This window comes from Notolepis coatsorum, assembly GCF_963971535.1.
Source record: "Notolepis coatsorum genome assembly, chromosome: 8".
Classification (NCBI taxonomy): Eukaryota; Metazoa; Chordata; class Actinopteri; order Aulopiformes; family Paralepididae; genus Notolepis; species Notolepis coatsorum.
The window spans coordinates 60,111,907-60,132,016 of record NC_140172.1 but is presented as its reverse complement, the minus strand read 5'-3'; the positions used below and the strand labels follow the sequence as shown (position 1 = coordinate 60,132,016).

The 20,110-nt window shown below is 45.8% G+C and overlaps 1 protein-coding gene across 2 annotated transcripts in view; it reads left to right on the top strand.

The window, feature by feature from the left end:
* The window catches only part of srrt (serrate RNA effector molecule homolog (Arabidopsis)), a 99,818-nt gene extending 79,753 nt beyond the window's left edge, over positions 1-20,065 (top strand). Inside the window, exons 16-20 of one of the 2 annotated variants that reach the window (XM_084320654.1) lie at positions 300-493; positions 2,204-2,360; positions 2,900-2,983; positions 19,018-19,117; positions 19,260-20,065. In XM_084320654.1, the coding sequence (XP_084176780.1) occupies positions 300-493; positions 2,204-2,360; positions 2,900-2,983; positions 19,018-19,117; positions 19,260-19,335 (611 nt within the window). In that variant the 3' untranslated portion in view covers positions 19,336-20,065. Of the gene's footprint in view, positions 1-299; positions 494-2,203; positions 2,361-2,899; positions 2,984-19,017; positions 19,129-19,259 lie in introns of both variants that reach the window. The other variant, XM_084320655.1, reaches the window with a different exon arrangement.
* Positions 20,066-20,110: the final 45 nt, after the last annotated feature.

Below are 20,110 nucleotides of genomic sequence, written 5' to 3'. Positions count from 1 at the left end.
AAGCAGGGTTGGGATAAATTCACTTTCATATTCAGTCCATTTAAAATGGAAGTAGCCATTTACTTGTTGATGGTAGAATATTAATTCCAATTACTTGTTGATGGTAGAATATTCATTCCTGTTTACTTGTTGATGGTAGAATATTCATTCATGTTTACTTGTTGATGGTAGAATATTCATTCACATATACTAGTTGATGATGGTAGAATATTCATTCCTGTTTACCTGTTGACAGTAGAATATTCATTCTTGTTTATTTAGTTGGTAGATTGGATGGTGATGATGTCTTGTGTCCACAGTGACCCAGTGGCTAAAGTCGATGGAGGAGAAACTGAGTCCCTTGTTCAGCTTGAAGGAAGTCCTGGCCGAGGACGACGCTACAAAGATGGGACGTAAGGACCCCGAGCTAGAGGTGGAGAAGTTTGTGGCTGCCAACACTCGCGAGCTGGCGAAGGACAAGTGGCTTTGCCCGCTCAGTGGCAAGAAGTTCAAGGTGGGGCTGGGTGATTATGATAAGACAATAATAATGTCTTAAGATTTATATAGCGCCTTCAGGGAACCCAAGGCACGTAACAGAATAAGGGGACATGCTAGGGGAAGAAATCAGAGGGACAATTGGGTAAAGGAGGGAAGTCCAGCAAAGCCATTAATAAATTTGGTGCAGAGGTGAGATTTGAGTAGTGATTTGAAGGAGTCGAAGATAATCGAGATGAAACTATTTAGGTAATCCACTGTTGTTATTATTGTTTTTCTTTAAGGCGAGACACTGCAGGTGAATAGGCAAATATACTTTTTTGGTTGATTTTGAGATTTTGTTATATTTTGCTTCCTAAACATGTCTTCTATGAAACTAGTGACAATAAAACGTCAATAACACACATTTAGTTGTTTATTTTACTTCATTTTGCCTTATTGCATCCATAAATGTGCACATTTAATGGGGAAGTGCCTCATTTGCATATATAAACATAAATTTCAGAAAACTTGCAATATATTTTTTTCTTAGTTTATATGTACATAACAAACTGGGAAAGTTTCATAGTGATATCTATTCAAATATTTTTTGCCTATTAGGGGGTACTACACTGTACTACACTGTTTGTAGCCTGTGTGTAGTTCTGTTCAGTTCAATAACATCATTATTATTATTATTGTTATTATTCAGTTATCAGGCATGTGTTTAGGTTGTCTATTACTAATGGTTTGATTAGGTTTTGTGTTTGTAAATATCTGTTTAAAAAAAAGTATGGCATTTTACAATACAGAACTTTGAAGGCGTTTTCCCAAAAATGAGTTTTAAGAGTTTTTCCTCATACTCTGAGCCAGAAATCTCCACTGCAGTAGCACTCACATACACCAAACCTTCCAGTTCTATTCATATCTATGTTCTGAAGGTATTTACAGTTGATATCGCATTCATACCCTCATTTATATCACATTTCATTCCTAAAAACATGGCGAAATATGGAATTTTACCATAAAAGTTGACTGAATGGAGTATTTTCTGATTTATGGAGTGATAAAAAGAGATATCCAAAATCCCCTCTGTAATAACCTTTGGCTCTGTCAACAAAATGAAACTATAATTTTGAAAATGGCTTTATCCAATGTTCAGATTTCTGTCCTGGAATTATATGCAAATTAGTGCATATTTAAGTAGATAATGCCTCATTTGCATATTTAAACATACAATTTCAGAAAACTTGTAATACAAAACAGTCTTGTCTTAATATAAGTAATCAACTGGGGAAGTTTCATTGTGATATCTATTAGTTAATTATTTTACCCTATTCACCTGTAGTGTCTCCCCTTAAGTTCAATAACTGCATGATGTTTCCAAAGTCAATGAGTAATCATGTTAAATAATCATGATATCAAAATAATCGTGATTAGGATTTTTTCCGTAATCAAGCAGTCCTAATTCAAGGTGTGAGCTCACAAAAACAGGTGTTTTGGGTACGGTTGGGTTCTTTTAGCTGGTTCTGTTTTGTAGCCAATTTCATTAACTACGATTTGATAAGCCGATTCAATACTGATTTTAGATTCAATAAAATGCTCTCAAACCCCAACCCTAATCAGGGATCATAAGTATAATAGTACCAGAAATAAATAACGTATGAAGGACATTGAGGAACATTGAAGTTAGTTAGAGAAGGTATTCACTATTGTGCTGCTAAGATGTCCATTTGAAATTACGTTCCAGGGCCGAGAGTTTGTGCGCAAGCACATCCTGAACAAACATGGGGACAAGATTGAAGAGGTGAAAAAGGAGGTGATGTTCTTTAACAACTTCCTCATGGATGCCAAGAGACCATCCCTTCCGGAGATTAAACTACCACCCATGCCAGGCCCAGGACAAGGTGGGCGGGACTTGTCTTATCTAATCGGGTTCAGGGCCTGGCCGTATGATGATCATCTAATATAATTCATATTAGAGTTTATTTATTTATACATTTTTATGTTGACTTAAAGGTATCCAGTTTTCTTTTGTTTCTTTTGTTTTCTTTTATTGTCCACCCAAATTAATTCTCTGTTGTTCTATAGTCTACAACCTGAATACATTTCCTACCTCATATAACCTCATACAAAGTAAATTTTCTACGTTTTCTTTGCTCTCATTCCATCTGTGTTCAGTTTCACTTTTGTTTTTGATTGACAGGCAGTTAGCTTGTTAGATTGCGAGGAAGATCTTCATAGACCAATCAAATTGCAGCACACGGGCATGTTTACACGCCTCCAGTGCACCCCATCCTTGCAGAATGCACTATTGTGCCAATTTCAGAAACTAGTGGTCCACAACTCCATTGGATACATTTAAATCCATGATGCAAAGGGTGCTTGGATGTTTAATTAGTCTGTCCTGATCCGAGCACGTGGTCTTGTATTCCTTCTTCTCCAGGCCTGCTCTCCCCTGGTATGCCGTTCCCCCCTCAGGGACCGATGGGCTTTGGCCAGCCTCGGCCACCTGTGATGGGCTATGGAGGTACGGGCCAGTGTTGCAGTCTTCATACCATTCTTCCATGTGTCACTCTTATAGTTTCTTTCCAACTATGCACTGAAATGACAAATTACCCGCGACTGCATTGGGTTGCATAGTTAGCTTTCGCTATAAATAACAACTATAAGGCTTTGATTATGGATATTTGATTTGATTTTATTACGGATCCCCATTAGCTGGTGCCATGGCAACCAGCTAGTCTTCCTGGGGTCCACACAAAAAAACATACAAAAACAATTATTGTGTAACTGAGGGGTACAATTCCCTGACTGTATTAATCAAGTACTGATATCATTAAATCACTACCGTCTATGTACTCCTGGCCAATACTGTACATAAGTATATTAGATTAGAACACTCCCACAATAACACGGTTTTCCACACAAAATACTCGTTTACAATATTTATTACATAAAAGGGATTATATTACATGACTTAGTTGCGCTTATAAGGCAAATAGAATGTGCATATGCGAGTCAATAATGAATATTAAGGATTAGATCCAGGGATATTCTGGGATAGGGGTGTACTACCGGTTGTAAGCCAGTAGAGGGGGGCAAAGCTCTATGCAAGTCCAGGGTTCAAGGAGGCGATGTCACCCCTGTCACCCCAGCGGGGATAGGCAGCCTGGTCCCAGGTTGCGCGCCTTGCAGGTGAAAGCCGTGGGGTCTCTGGTGCGACAGAGACGGGCTTGAGTGATGTCCCCACGGGCACGTGGATCCCACAGCAGTGGGTGTAGACGGTTCTCTGCTTCCAGCGGCTTAGTGAAGAATAATAATCCTTGCCGGAGAGTGGCACTGATGGCGGGGTGTAAATCCTCCGTGGTGCTGCTGCTCCGGTGTAGATATCCTCCGGTGCGGTAGTGCACGGTTGACCTTGACGTTACTATACTATTAGCACGGGCAATAAGTGCTCTATGTCGACGCACAATTACTCACTCCACGTGGTCTTTGACTCGTAATGAAGGTTTACTAATAAATAGCGAACGATACGACAAACAGACGTATTAGGATAACACGAGACTATCTTGGGGCAATGCGGGCCCTGCTCTGCCCACGTTGCGTAGTGGGTGAGACGTTGCTTGGATAACTGAACCAGACTGAACTGAAGGCGAACTGAAAGGGGAACTGCAAGGGAAGTTCTACATTTCTTGCGCCCTATTTATATGTACCGTGGACAAATAGTGCCATTCTGCTTTCGGTAGCCGTATTAGTGGGCAGAAGCTGGGCATGTACAGACATATCTCGTCGGTACCTTTGAAGTCAGCTCGAGGGGGTAAGGCAGTGGCGCCGGGGGATCGCTTCCAATAGGAGAACGAATATTATGGTCTGTCCTGCTACCAGGTAAAGGGATATTCCGTATATATTGTACAAGGAATATACAGGGGATATCAAACGATATGCAAATATTATACATGGGATCTCAGGCAATAAATATATATATTCGGTTTAATCTGACCCTTTGTAACAGCCGCCCCCTAATTAGTCCCACCTAATTAGCTAAGCAGGGACAGATTAACCGCACTGTCCACTACTCAATGTCTGTGAGGGGTCGGGCAGTTCACAAAGTCAGGGGTCATGGTCGTCATTAGGCGAGTCGGGGAGCCTTGGCGACTCTATCAGCCTCGCCACGGGTCGGTTGTAGATCCGCCCTTGGCCGAGCACTTCTGCCACTCTGACCTTTCCGTCGGCACCAGTGGTCACTTTGCTTACGCGGCCGGCCGGCCACGCAGCTCGGGGTAGTGACTGGGCTATGGTCATGACAACTGGACGGGATGAAGGGGGGCTTAGGAGGAAGCGGGCCTGAGACTGCTTTGATCTGTGCTTGGCTGTGCTTTCTCCTCCTCCTCCGTCTGTTTCGTTTGTTCGCTCTGTACCCCGTGTGAGGAGGGGCCAGTCCCGGCCGCCCCGTCAAGGAGTCGCTTGGGGTGCTGGGTTCGAGGTCAGCTACGTCTGAAGCGCAGCTGAGGGGGGTGGAGTTCCGAACTCCCTCTGGTACCCACGGTTCTCTCACGGGCCTCTCGCTTAATGTCAATAGCCTCTGCTGTACGGGGGAGAGGCCGGTGTCTTCTTCTGTCGCTCTGGAGTGGAGGCAGCTAGTGGCTGCTGTTCGGTTGAGAGATTTAGCGAGGGGGCCTTGTAGTGTCCACCCTAGGCGGGTCTCGACTGCTGCAGGACAGCCTCGGGTTCCGGTATGGACCCGGTCTATCGGGACGATGAGGTCTGCATGGTCGGAGCCTATCAGCAGGGTCGGGGTGGCGTCGGGGTGGGGAACTGCAAGGGAAGTTCTACATTTCTTGCGCCCTATTTATATGTACCGTGGACAAATAGTGCCATTCTGCTTTCGGTAGCCGTATTAGTGGGCAGAAGCTGGGCATGTACAGACATATCTCGTCGGTACCTTTGAAGTCAGCTCGAGGGGGTAAGGCAGTGGCGCCGGGGGATCGCTTCCAATAGGAGAACGAATATTATGGTCTGTCCTGCTACCAGGTAAAGGGATATTCCGTATATATTGTACAAGGAATATACAGGGGATATCAAACGATATGCAAATATTATACATGGGATCTCAGGCAATAAATATATATATTCGGTTTAATCTGACCCTTTGTAACAGCCGCCCCCTAATTAGTCCCACCTAATTAGCTAAGCAGGGACAGATTAACCGCACTGTCCACTACTCAATGTCTGTGAGGGGTCGGGCAGTTCACAAAGTCAGGGGTCATGGTCGTCATTAGGCGAGTCGGGGAGCCTTGGCGACTCTATCAGCCTCGCCACGGGTCGGTTGTAGATCCGCCCTTGGCCGAGCACTTCTGCCACTCTGACCTTTCCGTCGGCACCAGTGGTCACTTTGCTTACGCGGCCGGCCGGCCACGCAGCTCGGGATAGTGACTGGGCTATGGTCATGACAACTGGACGGGATGAAGGGGGGCTTAGGAGGAAGCGGGCCTGAGACTGCTTTGATCTGTGCTTGGCTGTGCTTTCTCCTCCTCCTCCGTCTGTTTCGTTTGTTCGCTCTGTACCCCGTGTGAGGAGGGGCCGGTCCCGGCCGCCCCGTCAAGGAGTCGCTTGGGGTGCTGGGTTCGAGGTCAGCTACGTCTGAAGCGCAGCTGAGGGGGGTGGAGTTCCGAACTCCCTCTGGTACCCACGGTTCTCTCACGGGCCTCTCGCTTAATGTCAATAGCCTCTGCTGTACGGGGGAGAGGCCGGTGTCTTCTTCTGTCGCTCTGGAGTGGAGGCAGCTAGTGGCTGCTGTTCGGTTGAGAGATTTAGCGAGGGGGCCTTGTAGTGTCCACCCTAGGCGGGTCTCGACTGCTGCAGGACAGCCTCGGGTTCCGGTATGGACCCGGTCTATCGGGACGATGAGGTCTGCATGGTCGGAGCCTATCAGCAGGGTCGGGGTGGCGCCGTCTATGAGCGGGATAGGTAGTTGACGCAGGTGCACGTATTTATCCATCAGCTGTGGGATGGGGTAGGTGTACTGTGATAGTCCTATTTCTTGGCTGGTGAAAGCATTTGTAATCCTATACCGTCGCTCTGGCTGCCCGCTTGCTGCGATAGTGAAGGAGACATTCTCGCCCTTTATCGTCTTTAAATCTCTTCTTATTGTCCGAATCGTCATTTGGTTCTCGCTCCCCCGCAGTCCCAGCTGGGCCGCAGCGGACGCGAGCAGAAGGGTCTTCTCTGACCCGTCATCAAGGACGGCGTAAGTGTCCATGACTTTGTCCCCGTGGCTCAGGAGCACTCTGACCACTTTGAGGAGCACACGGGGGGTCCCGCTGTGCTGGGGGTCTATGTGGAGCACTCCTGTCTCGGGTGGTGACGTAGACTCTATGTGGCACGAGTCGCACCTTGACTCCCAGTGTCTGCTGTAGCAGTCGGGACACCAGGGAGCGGTCTGGTGGAACTTTGGTTCTGGTGCCACCGCCTCGGCATGGTACAGTACCGCGACGGGCCCACTCGGTTGTCCTGGGTGATGCCTGTTGATGTCATGCAGGACCTCCAGGTGGGTGCCACCGCACCTGCTGCACTTTTTCTTCAGGCGGCACTCAGCTGCTAGGTGGCTGCGCGCGCAGCGGAAGCAGCGGCGGTGGTCCTTGACCCACTGGCTCACATCATCCGTGGTCAGCTTCTTGAAATCTTCGCACTGATGGAGCCGATGTTCTCCCTCACAGTACTGGCACTCAATCTTCCACTGGTCCTCTTTCGTCGAGGGGGTGTTGTGGTTGGAGTGCTGCGGTACTGATTCGGCTTGGTGCATGACAGTCACCGATCTTCTTCCATCATTTATTCTCCTGGGTCCCTCTCTGGAGCTTGGCGTGCTCCGCCCGAATGTATCCAGTCGTAAGCTGCTGACTTCTCTCGCCAGGAAGTCGGCTAGATCAAGGAGGGATGGTTCGGGGCCGTCGGGATCTCGGTAGTCTCTCTGCCGCCTAAAACGCTCTTGTCTTGCGGGTGGCAGCTTCTCCAAAATCCTCTCAACGTTAGAGTTGGCGTATAGCTCATGCCTGCCCTTCTCCCGTTGCGCTCCCAGCATCCCCACCAGGGACTGCACTTTGATTGACAGGTCGTCTAGTGAGCGATTGTCTGTGGCTGGGGGTAGGCGGTCAATATGCCTTATCTCTTCTATTACGTAATCCCATATACGTCCATATCTCTGGTCCAGCGCTGCAAGGGCCGCTGTGTATGGGGTCGTAGAGGTAGCATAGGCCAGCGCTATATTGTGCGCTCGCGGTACTTTCAGGTGCTTCAGTAATATTGCATACTTGTGGCGTTCATCAGCGACATCCACCATCATTGTCTCTAGGCACATCCGGAGCTCCGTATACTGTGCTCGACTCTCATAGGCGAAGTCGGGAAATGACGGCGTGGCAATGTATGATGTCATGGATGACTGGCACATCGGTGAGCGTTGGGGGAGAGGCCTCCTAGGCGAGTCTCCTCTGGCGTGTCGTCTTGGGCTGGTACTTGGTGGGTACCGAAGGTCGGGTACCCAGGTGCTGTTCCTCGGGGCTGACGGTGCGTCAAACTCACCCGTGGGTTGAGTCGGGGGTTTGTAGCGCAGGGCCTCGGGGCTGACTTCTGGGCTGTACTGGACCTCCTGGTCCTGAGTACGTCGCTGCGGGTCGGGGCTGTACTGGGCCTCCTGGGCCAGAGCACGTTGCTGCTGGTCGGCTTGACACTCCTCTTCCTCCTCCTCCTCTTCCTCTGCTAGGACCTGGAGTCTTTTGTTCAGTCTCTCGGCGTGGTCCGGTTCTGTACCCCGGTTGCTAGGTCTCGTATGGACCGGCTGGGGAGGGGGTTCAGAGACGTGGACAGGCTCCTCCTGTTGGCGGGGTCCCGGGTCGCTTCGTCGGTTAGGGGAATGTGTCCTAGACCCGTGTCTGGACGATCTCTGGGAGCTCCGTGCGGAGTGAGGGGGTGTCGCCATGGCCACCAGTTTGTCCATCAGCTCCGCCTGCAGCCGGTCGCGCTCTGCCTCGCGCCGGGCATGGGCTGCGTCGCGCGCTGCTTCGCGCTGGGCATTGGCGGCGTCGCGCTGCGCATTGGCGCTGGCCTGGGCAGCGTCGCGCTGTGCGTTGGCGACGTCGCGCTGGGCGTTGGCGCTGGTCTGGGCAGCGTCGCGCTGTGCGTTGGCGACGTCGCGCTGGGCATTGGCGCTGGCATGGGCGGCGTGGAGCTGTGCATTTGCGACGTCGGCGCGGCTTCGCTCGATGTTCTCTTCTGTCTGGAGGCGTCTGGTCTCCAGTCTTATTCGGTCGTCCTCGCTCCTTTGTTGCGCCTGGAAGCGCTCTCGCTCACCTGCGTAATGTTCGCGCTCGCACGTCTGTTGCGCTTGAAGTCGATCGCGTTCGGTGGAGGCTGCCAGGGTGGCGATGAGTGCTTGCGCCAGCATCTTGTCCGCCTCGCTGGGGGAAGACGCCGTTCGGGGCGATCGGCTCCCGGCAGTACTTGTTGGAGATCCGTTCTCCTGTTGCGTACCGAGGAGATCCGTCTCCTGGGTGCGCGTCTCTCTGGGGTTGTCTTCCTCCCGGAGCTGATCGGGGGCTATGTCTGGGGGTAAAGTCGTGTCAGTTCCCTCCTGGTCCCCACCGTGAGCTTGGTCAGTTACATTAGCACCCACTAGGGCCTCTGTGGTCGGGGTAACCTGGTTGTTAAGGTCAGACATAATTTTACTTTCTACTTTTTCCGCGTTTAACTTCCCTTTAAAGCTAGGTATTGGACTGACAGAGTATGCCTCTAGGTAGGGAGGTGGCTGTCGTCTGCGCTGCGGGCGATCTAGCTTAGGAGAACCGTTTGTGGAGTGTTCGTCATCGGCCATGTCAATATTAATATTATATTAATATTACGCTAATTATTCTCCGGCTATCGAAGGACCAATTGTAACTGAGGGGTACAATTCCCTGACTGTATTAATCAAGTACTGATATCATTAAATCACTACCGTCTATGTACTCCTGGCCAATACTGTACATAAGTATATTAGATTAGAACACTCCCACAATAACACGGTTTTCCACACAAAATACTCGTTTACAATATTACATAAAAGGGATTATATTACATGACTTAGTTGCGCTTATAAGGCAAATAGAATGTGCATATGCGAGTCAATAATGAATATTAAGGATTAGATCCAGGGATATTCTGGGATAGGGGTGTACTACCGGTTGTAAGCCAGTAGAGGGGGGCAAAGCTCTATGCAAGTCCAGGGTTCAAGGAGGCGATGTCACCCCTGTGTCAGCGGGGATAGGCAGCCTGGTCCCAGGTTGCGCGCCTTGCAGGTGAAAGCCGTGGGGTCTCTGGTGCGACAGAGACGGGCTTGAGTGATGTCCCCACGGGCACGTGGATCCCACAGCAGTGGGTGTAGACGGTTCTCTGCTTCCAGCGGCTTAGTGAAGAATGAAGAATAATAATCCTTGCCGGAGAGTGGCACTGATGGCGGGGTGTAAATCCTCCGTGGTGCTGCTGCTCCGGTGTAGATATCCTCCGGTGCGGTAGTGCACGGTTGACCTTGACGTTACTATACTATTAGCACGGGCAATAAGTGCTCTATGTCGACGCACAATTACTCACTCCACGTGGTCTTTGACTCGTAATGAAGGTTTACTAATAAATAGCGAACGATACGACAAACAGACGTATTAGGATAACACGAGACTATCTTGGGGCAATGCGGGCCCTGCTCTGCCCACGTTGCGTAGTGGGTGAGACGTTGCTTGGATAACTGAACCAGACTGAACTGAAGGCGAACTGAAAGGGGAACTGCAAGGGAAGTTCTACATTTCTTGCGCCCTATTTATATGTACCGTGGACAAATAGTGCCATTCTGCTTTCGGTAGCCGTATTAGTGGGCAGAAGCTGGGCATGTACAGACATATCTCGTCGGTACCTTTGAAGTCAGCTCGAGGGGGTAAGGCAGTGGCGCCGGGGGATCGCTTCCAATAGGAGAACGAATATTATGGTCTGTCCTGCTACCAGGTAAAGGGATATTCCGTATATATTGTACAAGGAATATACAGGGGATATCAAACGATATGCAAATATTATACATGGGATCTCAGGCAATAAATATATATATTCGGTTTAATCTGACCCTTTGTAACAATTGCAAAACAGAATTATTATAAGTCAGTACTCGATACACAATGAAACTAACAATTAAGATGGCTAAAATTACATGCAAGCAAAGAAACGGAAAACAAAAAAACAAAACAAAATACTTTACAGTGTTACATACAATTTAAGATTGTTTTTAAAAGTGAATCTTTTTAAGAATTTCTTTCAGAATGCTCATCAATGTTACTAAAACATGAATTTCACCATACCTTTAAAAAGAAAAAGAAAACACAAAGTAAACAGATTATGGCTCCTTTAAGTTTCTTTTTGAAACTGTCCTTGTTTTCCGTCCGTATAATATGTAATGGGATCCTATTAGGGATGCACCGAATGGGAAATTCTTGGCCGAAACCGATACCGAAAATAGGAAACAGTTGGCCGAAAGGCCGAAAATGATTCATAGAATAGATTTTTTTTTACCAATGTTGTTCAGCTACCTGATTATGGAAAAATATATGATTATGGCAAAACTTAATAAATAATCACTATTATGGGTCCATAAAACATTTATTCAGCACTTCTGAATGCATACAGTACATTAATTCCAAGTCAAGTGCATTTTCTTTTAGCTGTAGGATAACTACAACAAAGTGCATTCAGAACAAAGCCAATGTGCTTTAAAACTGCATAAAGATCTGCACACATGAGAGGGAGAATAGCTTATAGCAGACTTAATGATGTTACTGTAGTGGCTACAGTAAGCATTTTATATAAAAGTGTTTTTGTATGACAACTAATAAAGAAACTTGAACTACTGTCATAATTCACGGCGTTCTAGCCTACATGGAAGGACTGTTGTATTTACTACATCTCCTGTGACTATTAGCGGGGGATGACGTAGTGAAAGAGGACTGGAAGCCTTGTTAGCTAGCTTAACGCTAACGTTAATCAAAAAGGTTTTTAACCGCGACGGGCATATAGTAATGGTAAGGATATAAAGCATGTTAAAGACTCATTTATTGGACGTGTTGCGTGCGGAGTTTACATAGAAACAGCGCCGAGTCCCAAGAGGAGTTATCACAGGCTGCAGAACGCATGACTGAAGAGCTCATGTTGCGCATGTAATGACTGAAGCCGCGTTTTGATGACATCACAACAACACGCTAACGGTTACAGGTTGTTTCTGTTCTTTGACATTCAGTGATATATTTTCGGTGAAAAAAACTCTTTCGGCCAAAAGCCGAAAGGCCATTTTCGGCCGAAAATTTGTATTCGGTGCATCCCTAGATCCTATTCCAGTATGTTATGGCTCTATACATTGCCGTTTTCTTTAGAGCGTTGGTTCTAGGCAGAGGTAGGGTGAAGCGACTACTTGAAGCATGTCTGGTATTATGGTCATGTCTATCATTGGTGGATAAAAGCATAGAATACAATTGAGTGTGTTTACCCAAGGTACAAATGTTCTTTAAAAACTAGTGATGCACCGATGTGAAAATTCTGGCCGATACCGATATTTACCGATGTCGATATCTCTGTATAGAAAACACTTTTTTATGATAATCAAATAAAGAGCTATTTTCCAAAACGCATAATTTTTTTTACTTTTGTAACTTATTTTCAGAAATGACTGATATTTTTAAACTATTTAAGGCCAAAACATGTAAAAAGAAGAAAAAAAAGATAATAAAAAAAAAATATCGGCCCTATCTTGATATCGGACCGATACCGATGTGTAAAAAAACGGCCATATCGGCCGATATTATATCGGCGGCCGATATATCGTGCATCACTATTAAAAACCTAATCAAACTGCATGTTAGTCTCTCCTCCACCCTCATCCACGACAGTCTAGCATGCATTCCCTCCACACTATTCCTTATAGAGCAGTGAAGAGTGAGTCGGGCAGCTCTATTTTGAGTGAGCTGGAGTTTACTAAGCTCTTGCTTTGACGCGCTAGACCAAATTGCTGGGCAGTAGTCAAGAATAGAATAGAGGGGGGCAGGTGGCGCACGGAGATCACGTTCGTCACCAACACCGGGAGACACTGGATTCGCCTGTTCGAATCCAGCTCCCGGCGTTGCTATCAGCTTGGCTGGCCTCTCACACTGTATCAGAGGGTGGGAAAGCTGAAGGGTGGGTCCTGGGCGTTGTGGACAGCGACCCCTACAGTTCGGTCGGGGCGCCTGCTCAGCAAGGGTTGGAACTAAGGAGAGATAGTGTGGCCTCCCACACGCTACACTCTCCCCGGTGAGAACCTGCGCGGCCAGGTTGGCCTGCCGGCAGGCTGCACATGCGTCGGAGGAAAGCATGAGACAGTCTCCGGTCTCCCGGACCAACAGTAGGGGAAAGTACGCAACAACCAGGAAGGGTTGGATGGGAGAAAAATCGGGAAAAAGAGGGGAAGAAAGATAAAAAAAAAAAGAAAAAAAGGATAGAATAGAATAGAATAGAAATACTTTTATTATCCCGTGGGAAATTAGACACTGCAAATCGCTCAACATTTAAACATTTAGACAGGACAGGTCACAATTTAGAATGATAACACAAATCAAATCAAGTTGCCTAGGATAAGAGTAAAATAAAATAGGATAAAATGAAATGAAATAAAATATACAGTAAGAATATACTGAGCATACTGAGCATGGGGTAAACAATTTGGTCAATATAATTATAATTTACATCTAACTAATGAAATATGAAATATATATTCACAGTGTCAAGGTGCAGTATGCTTTAGGTAGTGTATTGTCCTCCTTGGGTTCCAATAAGACCTAGATCTATGTCTGGCAGCCGTTGCTGCCCCCTGTTGTGGAGCCTGGAGGCCGCGTCCTCCTGCCACTAATGAGCTGCCGCTCTGTGCTCATTGATGCAGTGAGGCACAGTGATGCATTATATAGTCTGATGGCTGTTGGAATGAAGGACTTCCTGTGCCGTTCAGTGCTGCATTTGGGTAGTGTGAGCCTAGCACTGAACATGCTCCTCCTGTCAGCCAAGTCTGTGTATAGTGGGTGGGTGGGGTTTTCCCTGATGGCCTGGAGCTTAGCGAGGCTCCTCCTCTCCGCCACCCTCGCTAGAGAGTCCAGCTCCACCCCAACCACGCTGCTGGCCTTCCTGACCAGCTTATCCAGCCTGGTTGTGTCCACTGCTCTCAGTCCGCTGCCCCAGCAGGTCACAGCGTACAAGAAGGCGCCCGCCACCACCGACTCATAGAACATCCTCAACATCCTTGTACAGACATTGAAGGATCTCAGCCTTCTGAGGAAGTAGAGTCGGCTCTGGCCCTTCTTGTACAGTGCTTCTGCATGTTTTGACCCGTTCAGTTTGTTGTCGATGTGCACACCGAGGTATTTGTACACCTCAACCATGTCCACATCAGCTCCCCTGATGGAAACGGGGGTCACAGGTGCACTCCTCCTCCTCCCCAGCTCCACAACCAGTTCCTTGGTCTTCGCCACATTTAGCTGCAGGTGGTTTTTATCGCACCATGTGACAAAGTCCACTACCAGTTCCCAGTATTCCCTCTCGTCACCGTCCTTTATACATCCCACTATCGCAGAGTCATCAGAAAACTTCTGAAGGTGGCAGGACTCTGACCGATAGTGGAAGTCGTTGGTGTAGACAGTGAAGAGGAAGGGAGAGAGGACTGTACCCTGCGGGGCCCCGGTGTTGCTGGCCGGGGCCGCTGTGTCAAACCTGTTGTAAAACAGGTTTATCTCATTAGCCCGGTCCACGTCTCCATCCACTCCCCTTCCCCCCGCTGGTTTGATGCCGGTTATTGTCTGCATTCCAGACCACACTTGTTTGACGTTATTGTTCTCCAGCTGCCCTTCCAACTTCCTCCTGTATTTATCCTTGCCCTCCCTGAGTTTAATTCTCAGACGCCCCTGAACTCGTTTGACCTCCTCCCTGTTGCCTGCGTTGAAAGCCCTAAAGATTGTACTACCATTTTAATTGATATTGCCCTGTCGATATCTTAAAACCTCTTCCACCCGACGGTACCGGTCCCGAAATTACATCTGGTCATAAATCAATATTTTTCAGAGTGTTGTATAAAAGTAGCGATTTTTATTTCAAACGTATTCAAGTATTAACATCATAAACATGTCACAACAGCATGTAGAATGTATATTATCATCAATATGTTAGTTTAGCAATAGGTTAAAAGTGTCATTAGATAGATTTAACTTTTCGATTTGGTCAATTCTATCTGCGAGGGCGACCATTTTGGATATTTTGAACCATGGGAATTGTAGTCTTTTTGTGGCCATTTTGTAACAGACTTCCACAGATATGGTTCTGTGTTGAAAGTTTTTTTATTTTTTTATCTACTTTTTCTCCCCATTTTTTCTATTTTTCTCCTGTCCCCAATTTCACATTGTCCAATTCTACCCTCCCCTGTCTCGAACGCTGTTGGCCATGCCTCCCACAAGCTGGCTGCAATGTGGATGAAGCCTTGCATCACGTGTCACCTCCGGTACTCGAGGAAGCAGCCGTCGCATCTTTTCACCTGCACAGCGCGATCTCGGCGGCGAGGGTCTGCGTGGGAGGGACACGTCGCTTCCTGATTCTACTGCGCAGGCGCACCAACCGACCTGTAGGAGTCGCTGTCCACAACGTCCGATCCCCACCCACCAGCTTCCCACCCCCTAATACTGCCAATTGTATTAGTATGAACGACCAGCCAAGCTGGTAGCAACGCCGAGAGCTGGGTTCGAACCCAGCATCTCCTGCGTTGGTGGCGAGCGCCTTGTCCACTGCGCTACCTAGCCGCCTGTGTTGAACGTTTTTAAAACGACACTTCCTGGAAGATTTTATGCGGTTCAGAGTTCTGTATGAATTATTTCAATAACTGTTATTATTCGGGATAATAAGCCACAAAAGGTAACATTTTTGACAAATATTGAAAGGCTTCCAAGTTTCTCTTCCCTATTGTTAACATGTAGGAACAATTCGATCTGAAGTTAGTTTCAAAACGGTTGCACTGTGGGGAAAATAAAGTACAGTAGATTTCATTATCTGTTCTTATGCACACCTGGTGATACTAAATCCAAATTGAACTCTGGCATTTGAAAGATAATATATGTATATATATAAAACTGCGAATTGGATATAATAAGGTAATTTATAAGCCTCTTATATATTCTATAATAATATTTCAATTTGCATTGGTCCGGACGGGCGGAATTCAGTACTGCATCTACAGAACCTTCTGTTTAATCATCTTCCCTTTATTAATTTCCTTAGATTTTTTGTACACATGATCTCAAGAAGGTACTGAATGCGGTGCGGCTGGGTGGCGCAGCGGACATTGCACTCATCACCAACGCAAGAGACACCAAGTTCGAATCCGGCTGTCGGCGTTGCCTCCGGCTTGGGCCAGTCGTCATACTAACTCAATTGGCAGAGTTAGCAGGGTGGAAGTCGATGGGTGGTAATCTGGACGTTGTGGACAGCGACTCCTACAGGTCGGTTGGGGACACCTGCACAGCAGAGACAGGAAATGGCGGGGGTAGTGTGAGCCTCCCACATGTTACACCTCGCCAATGAGAGTCCGCGCTGGCAGGTGAAAAGATGTGACAGGCTGCCTCCTCGTGTATCGGAGGGGACATGTGATGCAAGGCTTCTTTCCTCCCTACAACCGGCCAGTGGGGGGCATATGCGAGCAACGTTCAAGACAGGGGAGGGGATAATTGGCACTGTGGAATTGGGATGGGAGAAAATAGAAAGAGGAGAAAAAGTGGATAAAAAAAAGAAGGTACTGAACGAGATCAGTGGCAGTTTTTAATGTTCGGTCATCAATTCATATTCTCCTTTGTTTCATCACAATTTAAGCAAGCCTAGTAATAGACACAATATTTCGGATACTGTGAATACATTCCCTGAGGTCCGTAGATGTCCCTAGACACCAAGAATATGCAAATGGACCTTGTAGAAGTGGAGCAATATTCCATTTACTTAGGTGTATATTTTAGGCGGATTTTCAGAAAATATTCCACGGGTGGAAGAGGTTAAGCGTAAATGCGTGTTTTGTGTAACGCTAAATACTTTGCTAAAACTAAACCTGTAATGCGCCCAAACAGCAGACTTAAATGATGCTGGAGAATATCATGCGATTATCATTTTACATTTTGCAATTAGTCCGCGGCTCACATTTCACATGCGTGCCGAACCGTGGGGGGTGACTCATATGGATCACAGATAAACGACCATCCGTTACACCCCTAATATATATATATATATATATATACTAGAGTTGTACCGATACCAGTATCGGAAATGCCGCCGATACTGCCTAAAATGCTGGTATCGGTATCGGCGAGTACCCTCTAATTCTGCGCTCCGATACCATACAAGGTAATTTATCAACAACACTGCGGTCTGCTGAGTTAGCATTATAAAACAAACGTGTTTTTAACCGACCGTGAATTAAAGTGTCTGCTGTTTGTCATTTTAACAGCAGATACTTTCTTAAATGCCATCCTCCCGACAGAGCGGTGTTGACGGGGAGCTCTGATGGGTTCGCTTGGTGGTGTTATTAGCATTGAACAGCTAACCGAAAGCTAGCGTTAACTAACGTTAAAGTTTTAGCTTTAACGTTACCTTGGCTAAAGTTGGGGCTATTCATAATCCAGCAATAATGGCTGCAGACCTGCAAGCAAAGTACAGCAAGTTGGCAAAGGAGTATTCATTTCACATTTTCACCAGTAACGTTACAGTCTTTCCATCTACCGGTAGCTCATGCTAGCTAACCTAGCTCACGTTAACGTCGTCACTGATCGACCACCTCGTGTACACAATTAATGACATGTTGCGGACAGCCATATCGGTGACAATGTTTAGCTTTTAGTGCCAAATGATAAGAGTCTGAGGTGGAGTCTCAAAAGAGAATGTTGAATATTTATTGTGCAGAAATCACAACAGCTACTTAAACGGAGCCTTGTGGAAGCAAGTGCAGCAACGAATAATGTCCGTGTGGAACTAATGTGCCAACAACCTTTCCGTGGGTGAACTCATTGAGATAGTTTTCAATTACTGATACTAATACTAATCTATACAATCGCCTGTTGTTGAATAAATACCATTACTTTATAGTTATTACTAAAAAACAGTATATATAAAACAGTAGCTGTATATAATTTTTTTTTTTTTATAATTTATATACATTTTATTTTATTTTTAATGTATGCACTGGTATCGGATCAGTATTGGTATCGGCCGATACCCAAAGCTTAGGTATCAGAATCGGATCGGGAAGGAAAAAATGATATCGGAACATCTCTAATATATACCCAGGGATTAACTCATTCCCCCCCCATCGGCGAGTATACTCGTTATTGGCCGCCAATCGTTGAACGCCAACAACGAGTATACTCGCTATTTGATCGTTATTTCTTTTATTCGATATTTCTATTCATTACAGGCGCACAGACTCTGGGTTAACGTGGGGAATCCTCATGAGAATGTAAAAGTGCAATACCTGCCGCATCACGCTAGACAGCGGTATCGAGCACCCTTTCTACCCTTGTATCTTTCTCTGTGGGACGGCCCCAGGTCTCCGGTTTCACTTTTCCTTGTCGGGCGAGGGGAGCGGTTCTCCCGGTTCCATCGAAGCGCGTCAAATATCTCCAATCCATATGTTGTGGTGAATTATGCCGTAGACTAAATGGACATTGGATGTACCAGATGGTAGGGATGGGAATTGATAAGATTTTATCGATACAATTCCATTATTCATTCTGCTTATCGATCCGATTCTTTATCGATTCCCGATACATTTATCATTTAAATAAATAAATTGGAAATGCAACAGAACTAAGCTGGTTAGAATAACAACATGCAACTTGACATTGCTGATTGTCATTTATCATTTATTGTTGAGCCCCCATGTCAGAAAAATACAAAAACTGTAACAAATTAATTAACTATACACTTAAATCATTTATTTGAGAACTAATGTGTTCAATGCGAATGCCGTTACTGACAATCAAATAATCAGAAACGACCCCCCCTTTCATGCATTCATTATGGACATAATAGCTATGATCTAGATTTGATTTCGGGATAATAGCGCATACAGGCAAGAAATGGCAACGTGTATAGTGGAATCAACGTATAGGGCTTTAACTCAGGATTTCATGAATTACCCTAGACCGCTCTAAAACCATACTTATATTCACCACAGTATAACACGGGAACGTATGGATGGAAAATGTTTTATTTTTTGCATCTTGAACGGAAGATAGTTACTGTCAAATGACCATGGTATTGTATCCATAGCTATAATATAAAATATAGATTTAGCTCTACAAACAAGGTGACTCAGTCCTATATTTTAACGTGGCAATGCTACCACAGGGCGATGACTAATCCCCGGCGGTCAATGAGTTAATAAAGTATGCACATCTGTCGAGACGCATCACTACCTCCTTAATTGTGACGTTAAACTATTCTCTCCGCAAGGGGGACCTCCTTACCCACCCAACCAATATGGAGGGGGCCGTGGCAACTATGACAACTTCCGGGGACCAGGTGGCTACCCAGGAAAGCCACGCAACAACAGGTGAGACCCTGGTATGGATCGTCTTAGCAGCACTATCATACTTTCCATTCTGCAATGACGGATATTTCTGAGCGCTGAAGAGGTTAATTTCCATACTTGTTTCTCTGGTCTGTCTTTTGTCTTTGTTGTGTTTCTTTCTCAGAATGTCACGCGGAGATCCACGCAACATCATCGAATACCGTGACCTGGATGCACCCGATGACGTTGACTTCTTTTAGAAGACGTCATCTTTTATGTATAGTTTTTATGATTGACATGTTGTTCTCCAAGTCTCATACCCTCCGTGTGTTTGTCTTCAGTAAGTAGTTGGACGACTAGATAATTATGTTTAGTTGAAAGGGAACATTCAGGATTTTGTGAAGCCATCTAAGAAGTTTTTCACAACAAATGGAAAATTGGTCTCACTTTCAATTGAATTCAAACATTTGAGGATCTGGCTGCCTCTATCTTGGCTTAGAGTCAAATCTCCATTTGGCCCAGTACCTTTTCTTTTTTATTGACTTATTTGATTTAATTACGGTAATCAAATGCAGTATTTATTTTGTTGGTAAGCTACTCGTGTATTAACTAGAAGTGTCTTTGAGATGGGGGGGGGGGGGGGGGAACCTGTTACTTCTCAAAGCCCATTATGTTCTTATTATTTTTTTCCCACATGGAAAAATACAGTTCAAAATCCCACCCTACAACTGAAATAAAAAAAAACTGGCTTCAATCATATAACTAAAGGACGTTCATAAAACAAAAACACCCTGGCTTCAATCATATAACGGATGTTCATAAAACAAAAACACCCTGGCTTCAGTCATGTAACCAAAGGAACAGAATCAACAGTTTGTTGACAGTTTGTCCTTTTTTGTCGTACTTTTTTCAATCTTTCTAAATGTACAGTTTTTTTTTTGTCTGTACTAGAATAGAACCATTTAATAAAATGTATTACACTGACTCTTATCATTTCACAACTGACTCTTATATATATATATATACTTACATCTG